At 43.0% G+C, this 16658-nt stretch overlaps 1 protein-coding gene across 1 annotated transcript in view; it reads left to right on the top strand.

Annotated features, from left to right (window-relative positions):
• Positions 1-16658, top strand: part of FAIM2 (Fas apoptotic inhibitory molecule 2) — a 78358-nt gene that overhangs the window by 11788 nt on the left and 49912 nt on the right. The window contains exons 3-4 of the mRNA XM_015418738.1: positions 12837-12940; positions 15469-15533. Coding sequence (XP_015274224.1) covers positions 12837-12940; positions 15469-15533 — 169 coding nt within the window. The remainder of the gene's footprint in view (positions 1-12836; positions 12941-15468; positions 15534-16658) is intronic.

The raw sequence follows: 16658 nt of genomic DNA, 5'->3' as shown, positions 1-16658 counted from the left end.
ACAGATGTATTCACCCTCCCAACAAAGACAAGATGCTATTCCTTCGGAGATACCATAAAAGCAAATTATGATCAAATTAATTTTAGCTTAATGATTTTATTGGAAGGACAAGCATTCTGAAAATGAGTGAAAGAGAAGGTAAAAAAAGAGGATCTGCTGTTGCTGGTGAAAGAGGCAAGTTTTAGGTTCAATTGTGGCTGCTAATGATGTGGAAACCTTGATTTAAACTATGAAGATCATACAACTGGTTGAATAGAGATCTTGCAACATAATCGTAGGAACTCTAGCTACTAACAAATGCAGGGCTGAAAATATGGTGAAAAAACAACTCAGGGAAAAGGAAAGAGTTATGGCACCTCTGTCCCCAGTTTTCTGTATTTGGTGATCCAGACCTTGCAGAAACCAGTAATTAGCATTTCTTACTCAGGGTGCGTTGACCTGGATGGCCCAGGCTAGCCAGATCTAATTAGATTTCGAAAGCTAAGCAGGGTCAGCCCTGGTTAGTATTTGGATGGGAGACCACCAAGGAATTCCAGGCTTGCTAAGCAGAGGCAGGCAATGGCAAACCACCTCTTAACCTCTCTTGCCTTGAAAACCCTTTGGGGTCACCACAAGTCCTATGTGCCTTGACGGCAGTTTCCACCAACCATCACTCAGGGTGGTAACTAAGGATCAATATTTGAGGGCATGAACTTTCTGAAAAGCCTGAAGTCAAGCCTTCACTTCTGTCCTTGAGGAATCATTCCAGGATGCAGCCTGCAGGGAAAGGTAATATGGCCAAAAGCTTCTTAGAGACGTTGAGTTCTTATATCTGCATAAAAGAACTACATTTAGCATGAGGCTGGGGGAGGCTTCGTGTTTGCCATGTCATCCTGGTCCTCAGAACAGGCTGCAGACTCCGTGACTAGAATGTAGGCTTCCTTGGAGATGCTTCTCTATATTGGACCACCCAAAATTTCTGGCTTGGTTACCTCTCCCCATCCCATAATACTTCATGGTGATGTGATTAATTGATGATGTCATCCCTTGGGCATATCATGACTTAGAGACCTTTGAGCAGGCTTGACTCAGGTCCAGTCAAGAGGATGAAGGTGTTCCAAAATGCGTTGCTGACATCTACGTAGTCACAGATTTGGACATCTTCAATTCAAAATATTGCGACGTGTATACACTACATTTAATTTGTATAAAGATACCCAAACACTAAACAACTCCCTACATACAGCTGACCCCCCCCCAATTACCTGGTTCCTTTCCTAAAACTATATATCTGTATACATATATGCAGTTCATAGTAGAGTCTTCTTTGGTGCCACATTGTTCCCCAGATGTCATGATGCTATGCTACTCTCAGAAACTCTCCAGGTGACAGCCTTATTGGTCTCTCCTGCTCCTTAAAGCCTCCTGTCTCACATAGCTCCAAATCTCTCTTCCATTTCCCTGGTTTCTCCTCCCTTTTCCAGTCAAACCAACACTTCCTTCCTCTGCTATTCAACTGTCACTCTTTCTCTCCTCCAACATTCCAAAATCCACGGCAACGGTTGCCTGGAGCTCTGTGTGTTCCAAGATCCCTCCCGTCCTGGGGAAACAGTCTTGCTGGTGAAATAACTATTCTCCTACTTGTAGTCCCTCCATTGATACTTTGATTTCTCTGTGTAACGTGGCTGTGTGAAATGTTGTGGCCACCTTTAGTTCACCAACTGCCTGCAGCGTGACTGAGCACAATAATGAGGCATTACTGAGGACAAACCACAGATGAGGGGCTGTGTGTGCATACAAACATGCAGATTGGCTTCGTCCTTTCCTGTCTCCAGTTTTCATCAGCTTCTGTTCGAGTACATAGAGAAAAGTATGGAAGTATCCTTGGAAAAAATGTCACGAGGGAATTAACCTCCATTCAGTGTCATTGCCCTGATTCCATTTGGGGAGGTAGCCCTGGCTGTCACTGCTTTTAAAATAAAAGGCACAGAGATATAATCACAGATCTGACTTTCCATCAGGTAATTTGGCCCTGAAAAACTTTGTGATTAAGGTAATGTGAGTTAATATGAAAGCTCAAAGTGTGATGATTATTAATGTATGGTGATGATTCACTTATGCAAATTGTCATGTTGCTGCAGTCACTGAGTGACAAATCTACAAGCACCTCTACAAAGTTTGAGTCCAGTGGCACCTTTCAGACCAACAAAGTTTTATTCAAAGTATAAGCTTCGCAGGACTCACACTTTGTTCTGCTGCTTCAGACCAACCCGGCTACCCACCTGAATCTATTTACAAGCCACCACTGTATGTCTTCTTGCTAGCGACAGTCTCCAGAGTGTGGGCATTTGTAATTTGGGGTAGTCCAAAGATTGTTTAGGGGTGCACCTTGGCCCTAGTGTCTACATATGTATTTGTCCTGGGGGCACCCCTCCTTGGAGCTGTTGGCTCAAGAACTGGGCTTTGGACCAGGAAACAGCTCACGTCCCCTTGGAGGAGAGAGTCCCCTGAATGTGGGAGTGTATGGTTTCTGGTAGTCCAAACCTTATTTTGGGGCTCAGAGCTTTTAAATTGCCTTCAGTATTTGTCATTGTATTTGCAAGATTTGTGAATAAAGGACTAGGACATGCAGATAAGGAACTGGGAACCAACTTCAGCCTCATTAGTATGCTTATGTTCTGTTATCTGCTTTTAACCTTTGAGGTGGGATGGGTTAGAACCAGGGCTATTTTGGGGCAGGAACGCACAGGAACTGAGTTCCGGCTGGCTCCCGAGTTGACCACGCCCAGCAGGAACTCATTAGCATAATAGGCCACACCCAACAGCAGAAACCCATTAGGATTGGCTACATTAGGGGTGTGTGGCCTAACATGCAAAGGAGTTCCTGCTACAAAAAAGCCCTGGGTTTTGACAACAAACAAGGTAAACAGAATAAGAAGCAAAAGGTGGGTGTGGCTGGATAACCACACTTCTGGTAACATGGGGGTGCGGCCTAATGTGCTAATGAGCTGTGCTGTCAGGGGTGTGGACTAATATGCTAATGAGTTTCTGGTGTTGGGTGTGGCCTATTATGCTAATGAGTTCCTGCTGGGCTTTTTCTACAAAAAGAGCCCTGGGCCCACCTCAGCTTCCCAAACCCTATCGATACATAGTTTTAGGAAAGGATTAATTTGTTAAACATGTTAATCTGTAGAATGGTTAAACTAGTAAAATGTTAACTTGGTGGGTTGTTAAACTTATGAATTAGTGTTGTTTAAAATTGGTAGATTTAGTACAGATAGTTTAGTATAGGTTATATTGTTAGAGGGTCACATTTCTAGAATGTGTTTATCTATTTGTAAATTGGAAGGTACATGTAATTTGTAACAAATTGTATGTATGTTGAAAGTTTTTTTTTTTTAAAAAAAAAATCTATCCCCCCAAAAAACGCTATTTCCCCAAACCCTGCTCTCCCTAGTCCCCCTCCCCAAATCTCTAGGAATTTCCCAGGGTGGAATTGGCCACTGGAGGGCAGAGTTTGAGGAGGGGAGGGATATAAAGCCATAGAGTCCACCCTGTAAAGAAGACTGAAGGATGATATGGAAATGGCTGAGAAGCTAAATGCATTTTTTGCCACTGTCTTCACTGTGGAAGATGAGAAGTGCTTGCCCACTCCACAACCACTGATTTCAGGAGGGGTGTTGAAAGACCTGAGTCAGATTGAGGTGATGAGAGAGGAGGTCCTAAAACTGATAGACAAAAACTGATAAATCACCAGGCCCAAATGGCATACATCTGAGAGTTCTGAAAGAACTCAAATGTGAACTTGTGGATCTCCTGACAAAAATATGTAATCTTTCCTTAAAATCTGCCTCCATTCCTGAGGACTGGAAGGTAGCTAATGTCACTCCCATCTTTAAAAAGGGTTCCAGAGGAGATCTGGGAAATTACTGGCCAGTCAGTCTGACATCAATACTGGGTAAATTGGTGGAAAGCATTATTAAGGAAAGAATTAGTAGGCACATAGATGAACAAAACCTATTGAGACACTCAGCATGGGTTCTGTAAGGGAAGATCTTGTCTCACTAACCTGTTAGTGTTCTTTGAGGGGGTGAACAAACATGTGGACAAGGGGGATCCAATAGATATTGTTTACCTGGACTTCCAGAAAGCTTTTGATAAAGTTCCTCATCAAAGGCTTCTAAGTAAGTTCAAAAATCATGGGATAAAAAGACAAGTCCTTTTATGGATCAAAAACTGGCTAATTAATCGAAAACAGAGAGTGAGTATAAATGGGCAATTTTCTCAGTGGAGGGTGGTAAGCAGTGGGGTACCGCAGGGATCAGTACTTGGTCCACTGCTTTTTAACTTGTTCATTAATGATTTGGAGATGGGAGTAAGCAGTGAAGTGGCTAAATTTGCGGATGATACAAAGTTGTTCAAGGTGGTGAAAACCAGTGAGGATTGTGAGGCACTCCAAAGGGATCTGTCAAAGATGGGCAAGTGGGCGTCAACATGGCAAATGGGGTTCAATGTGGCCAAGTGCAAGGTGATGCACATTGGAGCCAAAAATCCTAAATATAAATACACATTGATGGGGTCTGAACTGGCAGAGACAGATCAAGAGAGAGATCTTGGAGTTGTAGTGGATAACTCACTGAAAATGTCGAGACAGTGTGTGACTGCAATAAAGAAGGCCAATGCTATGCTGGGGATTATTAGGAAGGGTATTGAAAACAGATCAGCCAATATAATAATGCCCCTATATAAATCAATGGTGAGACCTCATTTGGAATACTGTGTGCAGTTCTGGGCACCACACCTTAAAAAGGATATTATAGCTTTGGAAAAAGTGCAGAAAAGGGCAACTCGAATGATAAAAGGGTTGGAACACTTTCCCTATGAGGAAAGGTTAAAGCGCTTAGGGCTCTTTAGCTTGGAGAAAAGACGACTGAGGGGTGACATGATCGAGGTTTATAAGATTATGCATGGGAAAGAGCAGGTAAAGAAAGAGGTACTTTTCTCCCTTTCTCACAATACAAGAACTCGTGGGCACTCCATGAGGGGGGGGGTCAACAGTGGGAGGGCTTCTAATGTCCTGGCCCCACTGGTGGAACTCCTGATGACACTGGTATTTCTGGCCACTTTGTGACACAGAGTGTTGGACGGGATGGGCCTTTGGTCTGATCCAACATTGGCGTCTCTTATGTTCTTATGACCCTTTTCTCCAGAAGAACTGAACTCTGTAGTCTAGAGATCAGTTGTAATTCTGTGAGATATTCAGGCTCTACCTGGAATTGGCAACCCTAAGCCAATCCAAATCAAGCTGCACATTTTGGGGGACTGTTAAAACCTGCCAAATGGTCAAATGTTTTAGCTTATTGTTTAAGTCTTACCGCCAGTTTGGATTTTCCGTTCCATCTCAGTCCACAACATTTGGTTGTCTCTGCAGTCCCTTTGTTGGGCCTGAAAACAAACTTCCACCCCGCTGAGGGAATCTGACAGCTTCCTAGGGATGCCAGCCTCCAGGTGGGACCTGGGGATCCTGTGGAATTACAGTTCAGACTACAGAGATCAGTTCCCCTGGAGAAAATGGCTGTTTTGGAGGGGGGACTCTGTGGCATCGTACCCCACTGAAGTCCCTGTCCTTTCCAGGCTCCATCCCCAAATCTCCAGGAGTTTCCTAACCTGGGTCTGGCAATCCTACTCCTCCATCCCTCATTGTGGCCGGGGAGGACCTGGTCACCGTGCCTTCCCTCTGTCAAATGTTATGTACTATAAAAGTCATATATTAGGCTGACAGCATCCAGGTGGGACCTGGGGATTCCCTAGACTTACAGCTCGTCTCCACACTAGAGATCAGTTCCCCTGGAGAAAGTGGTTGCTTTGGAGGGTATACTCCATGGCATTGTATCCCACTGAGGTCCCTGTCCTCTCCAGGCTCCATCCCTAAATCTCCAGGAGTTTCCCAACTGGGATCTTGCAACCCTAGCGTATATAGATGTAGTGTGTATCTATATTCTTTTAGGGAATTTAATTTAATGTTTTTTTTAAAAAAAATGTTTGACATATTATCTATTTGGTATTTTATTTTTCAAATCTGTGTCATAGCACTGTATTTGGGGAAATGGCACATGCAGTTATTGAATAGGATCATTATCCCTTGCATCGAGACTAGCATTTTACAATGCTTGCCCATGCACAAAGAGCAAAGTATAAAAGTTTTCCTCTGTGGTTGTCATTGACAGAGAACAAAATGGTCTATATCATGTCAGACAGTTAGCCAGTACACAAATTTGGACTCAGTGGTGTTGTTACTCAGCAGGTATTTTGGGCACAGTTTGATATTTTGTATCTGAGTTACGATTGTGCTGCCTTTCAGTAGATTGTCATGTTGGGGAAGTGGCAGAAAGGGAAAAACACCGCAGCCAAGTGGAACTTTTCACAGTAGACAATGTCCAAGCACTGTTGCAGAAAAAAATGCCATGATTAATAATGTCAAGACATAAATTAATCTAAGGCAAAGTAGGCTGGGAGATTCCTTCTTAAACTAGGGTTGAGGGAGATGTTTCATCTGGAAGATGCATCCTGTAGACTTACGAGAACAAGAAAGTGACTTGCTCTTTCACTGGGTTTCTTCGTATTGACATTAAAATGCCTGATTCTGTTCACAACTTGTATTTGCCAGTTCCCTGACTCATATTGTTCTCCCGAATAAACTTTATTTCCATTTGGATCTCAGTATTCAATCTATGCTTTTAGAGGCACCTCACCACATAATCAGATATCCTTCACTGCCATTTGGTGGATTATTCCTTTTTTAATTAAATCATTTTTATTAAATGCAATTATACGTATCAGTATACAGAGCAAACAACGTATCTAGTTCACAAATTAAAAACAAATGAAGGAAGAGAACATACACAGTTATAGCTTTTCCTTTCTTATCCATACAGATCTAACAACTTAAGGATTTTTTTAAAAGATGCAGCCAATTGTTGCTAGTTTTTGTAATTTAAAATAACCTTAGAATTTTTGAATTTCTGGCGGTTTAACTATTGGTAGATTCAGCTTCAGACACCTTTAATGGCATAGTAGTATATATTAAATACATTTAAGAAGATACATTGAATTCAACTATTGGTAATTCTCACATCTTTTTTTTTTGCATCCCCCTAAGAGGAGTTTTTAATTGGTTTTTTTACATCACTACAAACTACAACTCAAAATAAGGGAAGGGAAACTACCTCTAAGGAGAAAGAAAAGAAATCCACTATTGACTAAAACCCCAAGAGTAGGAGATCAATACATCAGCTTATTTCAATATTATTCTAAAATGCTAGTAATACATTGAACCTAGTCGGTTATGCTAAGTTATCTATCTTTTAACCATCCATTTATCTGTTAAATGAAACCATCAGAGCATCCCAAAGTTACTTCTAAATTTTCAGGCACAATTCAGAGTCCTTCAGCCTTCACTTTCTCTTATCTTTTCTCATCCTCAATTTATATGGACTTTTGGGGGCTGCCACCCCCTTTTCAGAGAGAGAGTCCTCGTCAGAAGACACTGAGCCCAACTCGCCATCAAATTTGCTTTCTTCTTCTTCCTTCTTGTCCCCCGCTGGTTCCCCCAGCTGTGTTCTCAGGAATTCGCATGCTTAAGAACAGAGTCAATCTTTTCTTTTTTATCGTGGAGCTTGAAAATGACAACTTCTGGAATTAACCATCTGTAACTGATGCCATTTGTTTGTAAGAAAAGGATTAAATCTTTGTATTTCTTTCTCTTTGGTCTTATTTCAAATGGAATGTCTTTTAAAATCCTGATGTTGTTTTCCCCGATTTTCAAGGGTGTTCCCGTAGTTGCTTTCAAGATAGAATCTCTTACATGTCTCTTCGAGAATCTGACTACTATTTCCCCAGGCAGATTATTTTTCTTGATATATAAAGAATAGGACCTATAGACCACATCCATCTCGCTGTACAAATATTCTGCTGTCAAATCTGTCAATGGGGCTATTGGTTGTGAAATTTTATTTTATGTGTTTTATTAAATTATATCTATAATATAATTTAAATCACCTCCTATAAGGACCTCTCCTTTTTTAAATTCCATAAGATCTTAAAGTGTTTCTTTAAGAAATGGCAGCTGTTCAATATTGGGAGCATAAATTGATGCAATGGTGAGGGGTTCTCCATTTAGATTTCCTTGAATAAAAATATATCTCCCCCTGGAATCAATTTTTGATGATAGAAAAATAAAGGGAACATTTTTTGAAATCAATATAGCTGTGCCTATTGCTTTTGACGACCCTGTGGCCTGATATTGTTGTTCAAACCACGTGTTTTTAAGACCTTACCATTCACTCTCTTTAAATGTGTCTCTTGGATACATAAGATGTTGACTTTTTCTTTAGCCCAATAGTTTGAAGTCCTTCTAAGTTTAATTTTATTATTCAAACCTCTGGCATTCCACAAGGCTATTTTTAAATGCTGTGTCATTGCACCTCTAGGTTATAGTCTGGTATAATGCTTCTAGACAATTGCAGGAACAATCACTGAAAACTGTAACACCTAAGAAACCTATTTTAACACCAACAAACTTTCCTACTACCCTAACAATACAAAAAATTCGTATTTAAATATTTTCTAATGCCGCTCAACTTGTATCTCTATAGCCCTCTTTATAGAGAAAAAGAGAAGGAAAAAAGGAAAAGAAAAAAACAAAACATTAACAATCAAATAAAGCCAATATAGAAAGAAAAACTCAGAGGGCTAGGATCTAGAGGTCTGTACTTCAAAAGACAGACCTATAGGGAGTTCCAGTCTGTCTCCCTAGCTAGAAACCCTAACATATTCAAAAGGGGATTTCAAATTGAACTATGCAAAAAAAAAGTATTACTTTCTACCTCCTTCTTCCCTCCTAAGTTCAAATGTCTTAGCCTTTTTAGTTACATTTCTATCAAGATACGTATAACAGCCCTATATCGTTATATTTTTCTCTATGCACTCCATAATATGGATTAATGTAATAACTATATAAACCATATATCATTATATAAAATAGGTTTTCCAGAAGCATTTTCAATTATTACCAACTCTCTTTTAACATTTTAATATAAAGAACTTAATAAATTTTCTCAATATCTGTTTACTAAAATAAAAGATGTGTCCATAGACATATAACTATAATTTCTCTTTTCAATTTTACCATTTAACTGCTTAATAGCATTCAAAATAATAACACATTTCAAAAAGGTTCTCCAGTCTCTGTTTCCATATATCGTTCTCTGACATATTCATAGACTGGCAATGATTTAATTAAACTTCAAGAACCACTCTAAAAGAAATAATTCACTTTAACCTTCATAAATTCAAGCTTTCATGTTTACAGTTTACAATAAAAGTCAACTTAAAGTTTACTCTCCTGTAAGTTCTTGTTCTTCTTCAGCCGACATTTTCACCGACATAGCTTTCAAGAGTGCTCTCCCCGTGATGTTATCAGATGCTTGATATTGCAGGCCCTTTTTGTAAACCAATATGTCCGATGATGGACTCCACCAGAACCTGATTTTTGCAGTATTCAGTTTAGAAGTTATCAGTTTAAGGTTTCTCCTCTAGTGCTTCAGGTGATAAGTCTAGTAAAACTATAATTTTTTGATCATGAAAATGCAATGAGTCCTTTGATCGTGCTAGTCGTAATATTCTGTCTCTCGTGCTTTGATATACAAATTCAGGGGTGGCGAACAAGTTCGACAAAAAGAGCCAAAATTTTAAACTGTGAGAGTCAGAGCCACACCACGCAGTGACCTGCCAAAACAGACAAACACTCACACAAAAGCATATACTTTTAACAATAATATATCAAACACATAATAACATGCTCAGTCAGGTGTTTTTTGTTACCTTGTTGGAGTGATGGGTCCCTCCTCAGAAGCAGCATAAAAAAATCCAAACTTGGCAAAGAGCCTGTCCCGCTCCGAGGGTCGCGGGCGACGAGCAGCCGGCCTCGGAACTCCCCGACGCCCCGAGGAACTCCCCACACCCCGACCTACCGGCCGACGCCAGCGCCGAAGACCGGGAGAGGGAGGCAGCACCCCAACGCCGAACCTCCCCAGATACAGGGAGCGCGTGTCCGGTGGGCGTCTACCCGGCGGCGCGCGTCTCCTCTGTTAAAGGGGGGCGGGGCTGGGAGTGGAAGAGTGGTGTGGCCCGGGAGTGGGAGGGGGGAGGAAATAAAAGGCGGGCGTAAGAAGGGACCGGGGAGGAGCGACACGGAGCGACTGGCAGAGAGCGAGAGAAGAGAAAGAGAGACGGAGCGTGCCAGAGGTCGTGCGGGAGTGTCGGCAGAGGGGCGCTCGGGGTGACGTCAACCCCGCCCCCTGCCATTCTGAGGTCCTCTTCTACCCTGTCTTTTCCAAACCCTCGCCTCCAGAGCCACGCCGCTCCTCATGGGGCCCACTCACGTCGTGCCACAACGGCCACTGGGGGCGCCACCCCAAGACCAAGGAGGAACGCGACAGAGCCACAATATACAAAATGATGATAAGAGGCAAAGAGCCGCATTAATTTTGGCCGGGAGCCGCATGCGGCTCGAGAGCCGCGTGTTCGCCACCCCTGTACAAATTGGACAAGGATGTCCCTCGGTCTTCCATTTCGCGCCATTGCCAGGGGCCCCAGTCTGTGTGCTTTTACAATGGCCGGTTTGCGTCCTTCCTCTAAACTAAGTATTTCAGCTATCCATTCCGACATAAATGTTGGAAGATCATTATTTCCTTCCTCCCCTACATTAAACCCCCGAAATTTGAGGTTACACTGTCTCCATTTATTTTCTAGAATAACCAGTCTATTTAAAGTTGATTGTTCAGATGTTTGTAATGTACGTACCTCGTCTTGAAGTGTTAACGCCATTTCTGTGGCATTGTCAGCAGTTTTGGAAATTTCCTTTAGTTCTTGCACCATGTTTTTAATAGACAATTGCACTGGAAGGATCAGATCAGCCACTAATGATGACATAGATTTTAACAAGTCCTCTCTGAGTTCTCTCAGATCATTCCTTGTCAGAGGAGCTTTTTCTGGTGCGTCTGTGTCTTTCTCGTTGTTTTTTTCTGGCGCCATTTTGTCCGCGGTTGTTGAAGTTGGAGCTGTAGGCTCTGGAGTCTTTGGAGCCTTAAAAAAAGCTTTAACTGAGTTTTTTTCTTGCCAAATTGTTTCTGTCCGGGTCCCGGTCAGTTTTCTGGTGCTTCTTCTGGGCATTAATGATCCGAAAAAGCGACTTCGAGTCAATTTTAGGGAGAAGTCGGGAGCCTCAAGTTTATGCGTCCTCCATTAGCCGCTTGGCTCCGCCCTCCACAATGGGGCTATTGCATCACTCAGCAACTGCTTCAGATTCTCTCCTTTATTTTCCGGGACCCCTTGGAACCGTAGGACCAAATTTGCTTTCTCCATTTGCAGCTGCAAAAGTTGTGACTCTTCTGTAACTTGTTTCATTTCCAGCTTTTGCACCTTTTTCTTGACTTTTGTAGTATTGGCGGCCATTTCCTTCATCTTCTCTGCCATTTGCTCCATTGCATTTAGAGATTTAGTCAATTGTAGCTGCTGTGAAGCCAAGCGCTGACCAATTGTTGACAATTGTTGCTTGATATTAGTCATCTCCTCCAGCAGAGGGTGCAAGGAATCTGCCAACAGTTTAGAAAGCTCAGTGGTCTCTTCCGTTCGAGGACTGCCCACTAGTTTCACTTTCAACAGTTTGTCTTTATCTGGTTTCTTCCCCGCCATCATTTTGGATTGTTTACTTTTCTTAAAAGTTGCTAAAGTCTCTGATATTTGCCCATACGCTTATCTGCGCTCTGGTAAGTCTCTTAAAACAGATTTACCAGCGTATTTTCCCACTCCCCCCTCTTTATCTCCGTGTTTTCATTTATGCGTTTGGGAGGGGCCCCTCCCCCGCTCGCTTTCCATCACTCTCTAAGGGGGGCAGCTTTCTTTTTATTTCTTCATGCTCGCTTCAATCTGACTCACAGTTTGTTGTTGGCCAACCGGCCTCGCTCGGCATCGTTTTTTTCACCCGATCTCCGACGCTTGTCCCAGTCAGCAGCACTTGTACCATGCGGTCACTCAGCAGCAGGACCTTTGGGGCGGAGGAGCGCCTCAATTCTCCGGCATCGCGCCGTTGAAGAGGTAAGCCCTCAAAAGCCCCCTGGCTAGGAGCCTTTTACCAAGGCTCCGGGGGGGGTCATGACCCGTCGCACCCCCTTCTACACGCTGGTGTGCAGTTTGCATCCCCAGGACATCCGGGAGATGTAGCTACCTGCGTGTCGCCATAAACCGGAAGTTGGTAATTCTCACATCTTTAAGAACCATTCTAATTTGCCAGGCAGCATTGGTTGTTTCCAAAAACATACAAATACCACCCTAGGAGAGGTCTTAGTATATAGCAGTACACCTCTGGGATCAATAGCTATGATATTGACACAAATTATGAGATAAATCTCAGGTTTCAAATTAAGGATCAATCCCCATATCTCAAAAATTGTTTTGGGTACTATTTCCCAATACACTTGAGCGCTGGGCCATGACCTTGATGAGTCATTCGTAGGTATAGAACCTAAACCAGGAGGTCTTTTAGTTTAGGAGTGAGAGGCAGTGGAAATAGGATATGTTCCATAAGCTCAGCCTAGTTTATGTTTGGGGGCTTGAATTGGAAAGTGAGCCATATTCACACTCACAAAAGACTAGTGTCTTCCTGACCATGTGTGGCAACAGTACATATAGCCTACAGTGCTGGGGGGTGGGGTGGGCAGGAATGACTAAAAATACGGCATGACTCTGTGGAAGTCACTGGACAAAACTTAACACATCTTGTTTCTCATCATTTTCAGGTACAAGCCCTAACTATGGAAATGGAGGATACCCAGGGGACACTGAGATGCTCACAACCTTTAGTTGGGATGACAAGAATGTACGCAGGGTGTTCATCAGGAAGGTAATGCCATTAAAAAAGATGGCCATGGCAGCCCTCGCTCCTTGTTGAACTTAACAGGTGTGTCAGTTGTGCTACAGCCCTGGCTACTTCCTCGGGAGAAGGTGGAGAACTGACATTTGAGTATCTTGGTCAATCAAATATTTATTTATTTAATTTATTTATTACATTTATACCCTGCCCTCCCAGCCATGGCCGGCTCAGGGAGGCTCAGAACAGCATAAAAATAACAATAAATAGTATAATGATCATAAAACCATATAACTACAACATTAAAAGGTGCTAACAATAATAATCCAAACACCATTAAACAGATAACAGTTTAGCATTACATTTGGGAAACCTAATGAGCCGCCGCCACTACAGAGCCGTGGCCACTATAGAGTCCTGGCCCTTGGTTTTGACATCTAGCCTATGCCGCCCTTGTTTCAGAAAGATCGTGAGCAGAAGGACTGTTAGATCTATGGGCACATTTTTCAAAGTACGCCATCGTAAATAATTAATTGATCATCACCAGCACTTTATAAATCTGAATTTACAACTTGAACTGTTTTAATTGTATTTATGTGTTAACTTGTGTATTGTTTGATGTGAGCCGCTCTGAGCCTGCTTTGTGGGGAGGGTGGGGTATAAATTAAACCAATAAATAAATAAAATAATAAATCCAGTGGTATCATGCGTGGAGGGAGGGTTTCTGTTTGCAAGAATTCTTTGAGGGTGTGTTGCACTTGGACTCTTCTCCCCCCTCTCCACGTACAGTGGAGCTGGGCATCCGGTTTCATTCGTATCCTGCTTTGGCTCAGCACAATTCCATATCACCAGGTGATAAAAAGACTTTTGTCTGCATGCACACCACCTGGATGCAAAGTCATCACTTCAGCTGCCACTCAAGAGTTCTGTAGGATGATTTCATCAGACTCATAAGATCACAGTTGCTGAGGCTCCTCCTTCACCCCTAGAATCACATGAGAATACCTGTGTCAGTGGTCAGTGATTCTAAACATAATACATGGACTACCATTAAACAGGCCTATATACCCTGAAGCAGAGGTCCCCAACGTGATGCCAGTGGGCACCACAGACACCTTTTCTGGCACCCTCCAAGTGCTTTTAGAAAGTGGGAGGGGCCAGGTAGGGCTTTTGCCCAGCAGGACTTCTGATTGACTATTGTAGATTTGATTGGCTCTGCAGATTTTTTAAAATCTGTGCACTGTGTTACTGGAGTTAAGCTGTGGCAATTGTTTTGTGGCTGGCTCCGCCTCCTGTGGCAGCCATTTTGTTGCTTTGCCACCATGCCAGGTCAGAATTTCAAAGGTGCCCACAGGCTCAAAATGGTTGGGGACCAGGGTTGCCCAGTATAGCTTACCTCCGCAGCGGGGGACTGCCGGGTGGATCCCGGAGCGCACGTGCGCACCGCACGCATGTCACCAGGAAGTGACGTTATGACGCTGGGCACGCTGGGGACGGGGCCACGACCATTTGAGGGGAAACCATAGAGTTTCTCCTCGGATGGTCGTGGCCCTGCCCCAGCATGCCCGGCGTCATAACGTCACTTCCTGGTAACGCGCACGCCAGGGTGGGGTTCCCCCCGGGGCCCGATTCCACGGCAGCAGAAATCGGGCCTCCAAAGCAGGGGTTTACCCGCCACCCGCCTCCACTTGGCAGCCCTATTGGGGACGCCTGCTCTGGCGTCACCAAGGAACTGAAGTCAGAAAATTTCAGGATGAAACAATGCCTTAGGCAGCTTTTAATTGGCTTTCAAAGCTTGTATATTGCATAGTGTGTTGTCTTTTGCTTTTATTTTGCAATAATTTTAAAAGAAACCTAGGTCAAGCTGGGGCCAGTCAGACAGGAAAGCTTGATTTCTAATGGATTTCATGCCATGTCTGCAGATCTAGCTCACCACCTCCCAAAATATGGTGTCCCTATTAGCATTTTTTTAAATGAGCAAAGATGTGTTTTTAACAGGCAAACTATTTTCTTCTCTAAAATTCTAACAGCCAGTTGGGGGGCTTGGCTTTGAATAGTGAAAACAAGTGGACATTGAAGGGCTAAACTCCCTCTCCTTTCCTTGCACCGCCCCAAGGCAAATTGCAGGCTGTACAAGCCTGCAGTTTTTATTTTATGGACAGATGCGTGATCTTCATCTCGTCTGTTTGAACTCTGAGTCTACTGCTTGATTTTCTCCCATATAAAGAAAAGCAGATATTCTTGTAGGGAAGAAAAAGTACTCCACTTGGGAATCCTGCTGTGCTGGACAGCAAAACGTAACTTTTGCCCCTGTGTGTCCAGTCACCACCATTGAGGGGTAGGAAGGTTCAAAGGCATTCACCCCAAGGGATCCATGCAAATACGAGCCTCTGTACACTGCATCAGAATGAAAGGCATTTGTCTACTAAAATAACTAAAACCCCAAACATGTTGTAAGTAGGGAGCAGTCAAAAGTTGCGCCCCATAAAAAGGATCATGATCACATTCTTGTTTTGACCATCTGCCAGGCTAATATGCACCCTGATTTTTTTTGTTTTTAGGTTTACACCATCCTTATGGTTCAGCTGTTTGTTACAGTTGGCATCGTGGCCCTCTTCACCTTCTGGTAAGAACAAACTTTTCTTCCAAACGCCACTGCTGTCCCCACAGTCTTTATACCTTTGATTTGAAAATTGGTATTTACATGTACGTATGTATTACATGTATGGCTGCGAGAGTTGGACTATAAGGAAAGCCGAGCGCCGAAGAATAGATTATTTTGAACTGTGGTGCTGGAGAAGACTCTTGAGAGTCCCTTGGACTGCAAGAAGATCAAATCAGTCAAACCTAAAAGAAATCAACCCTGACTGTTCCCTGGAAGGCCAGATAATGAAACTGAAGCTCAAATACTTTGCCACGAAATGAGAAGGGAGCACTCACTGGAGAAGACCCTGATGCTGGGAAAGACTGAAGGTCAAAGAAGACGGGGACGGCAAAGGTTGAGATGGTTAGACAGTGTCATAGATCCAACGAACATGAAATTGAGCAAACTTCAGAGGACGGCGGGAAACAGGAGGGCCTGGCGTGATCTGGTCCATTGGGGCGCGAAGAGTCGGACTCGACTGTGCGACTGAACAACAACAACAAATTTACATGTTGTGTAACATTTAGCTTGTGAACTATCTGGAAAAGTCTGTTTAACTCATTGAACGTACAATTCAAGTTAAATGAAGGGTTAAAACAGAAGGCTGGCAAACCGTGCCCAGAAAAGACTGAAGTCATGCAAAACTTTTTTTTAAAAAATAATAATAATTCTTCCCCTCAGAATTCTTTGGATATTTTGACTAAGGAAGCACATCCACATTTGTCTTGAATTTTGTCCCAAGGTAAAATCTGGTGGCTGCAGTGTTCAGAATTAAAAATGGCCGCTTCCTTAAGTGTATGTAAATGGGTGCTGCCTGAAGTATACAACTCACTGGGAGGAAAGAAGGATGCTGGTCTTGGCCATCTTTGTGAAAGCATTCTTAGAGGTCCATAAAAGGCCAGTGCTGAAGTATTTGTGGGTTTTATATGTTACATCATTGCAATTTGGCCTTATCTGTCTTTTCTGTAGAATATGTATATACATAAGTGCTATTTAAGTCGCAGCAAGGGGTTTTGATGGTAAGTGAGAAGTGGAGGTGGTTTGCCACCCCCTTCCTCTGCAGAGCCTTCTTTGGTGATCTCCCATCCAAGTACTGACCCTGCTTAG

Source organism: Gekko japonicus, unplaced genomic scaffold (assembly GCF_001447785.1).
Source record: "Gekko japonicus isolate JY-2015 unplaced genomic scaffold, Gekko_japonicus_V1.1 scaffold823, whole genome shotgun sequence".
Taxonomy (NCBI): domain Eukaryota; kingdom Metazoa; phylum Chordata; class Lepidosauria; order Squamata; family Gekkonidae; genus Gekko; species Gekko japonicus.
The sequence above is the reverse complement of the archived record's forward strand: the minus strand, read 5'-3'. Positions and strand labels throughout refer to the sequence as shown.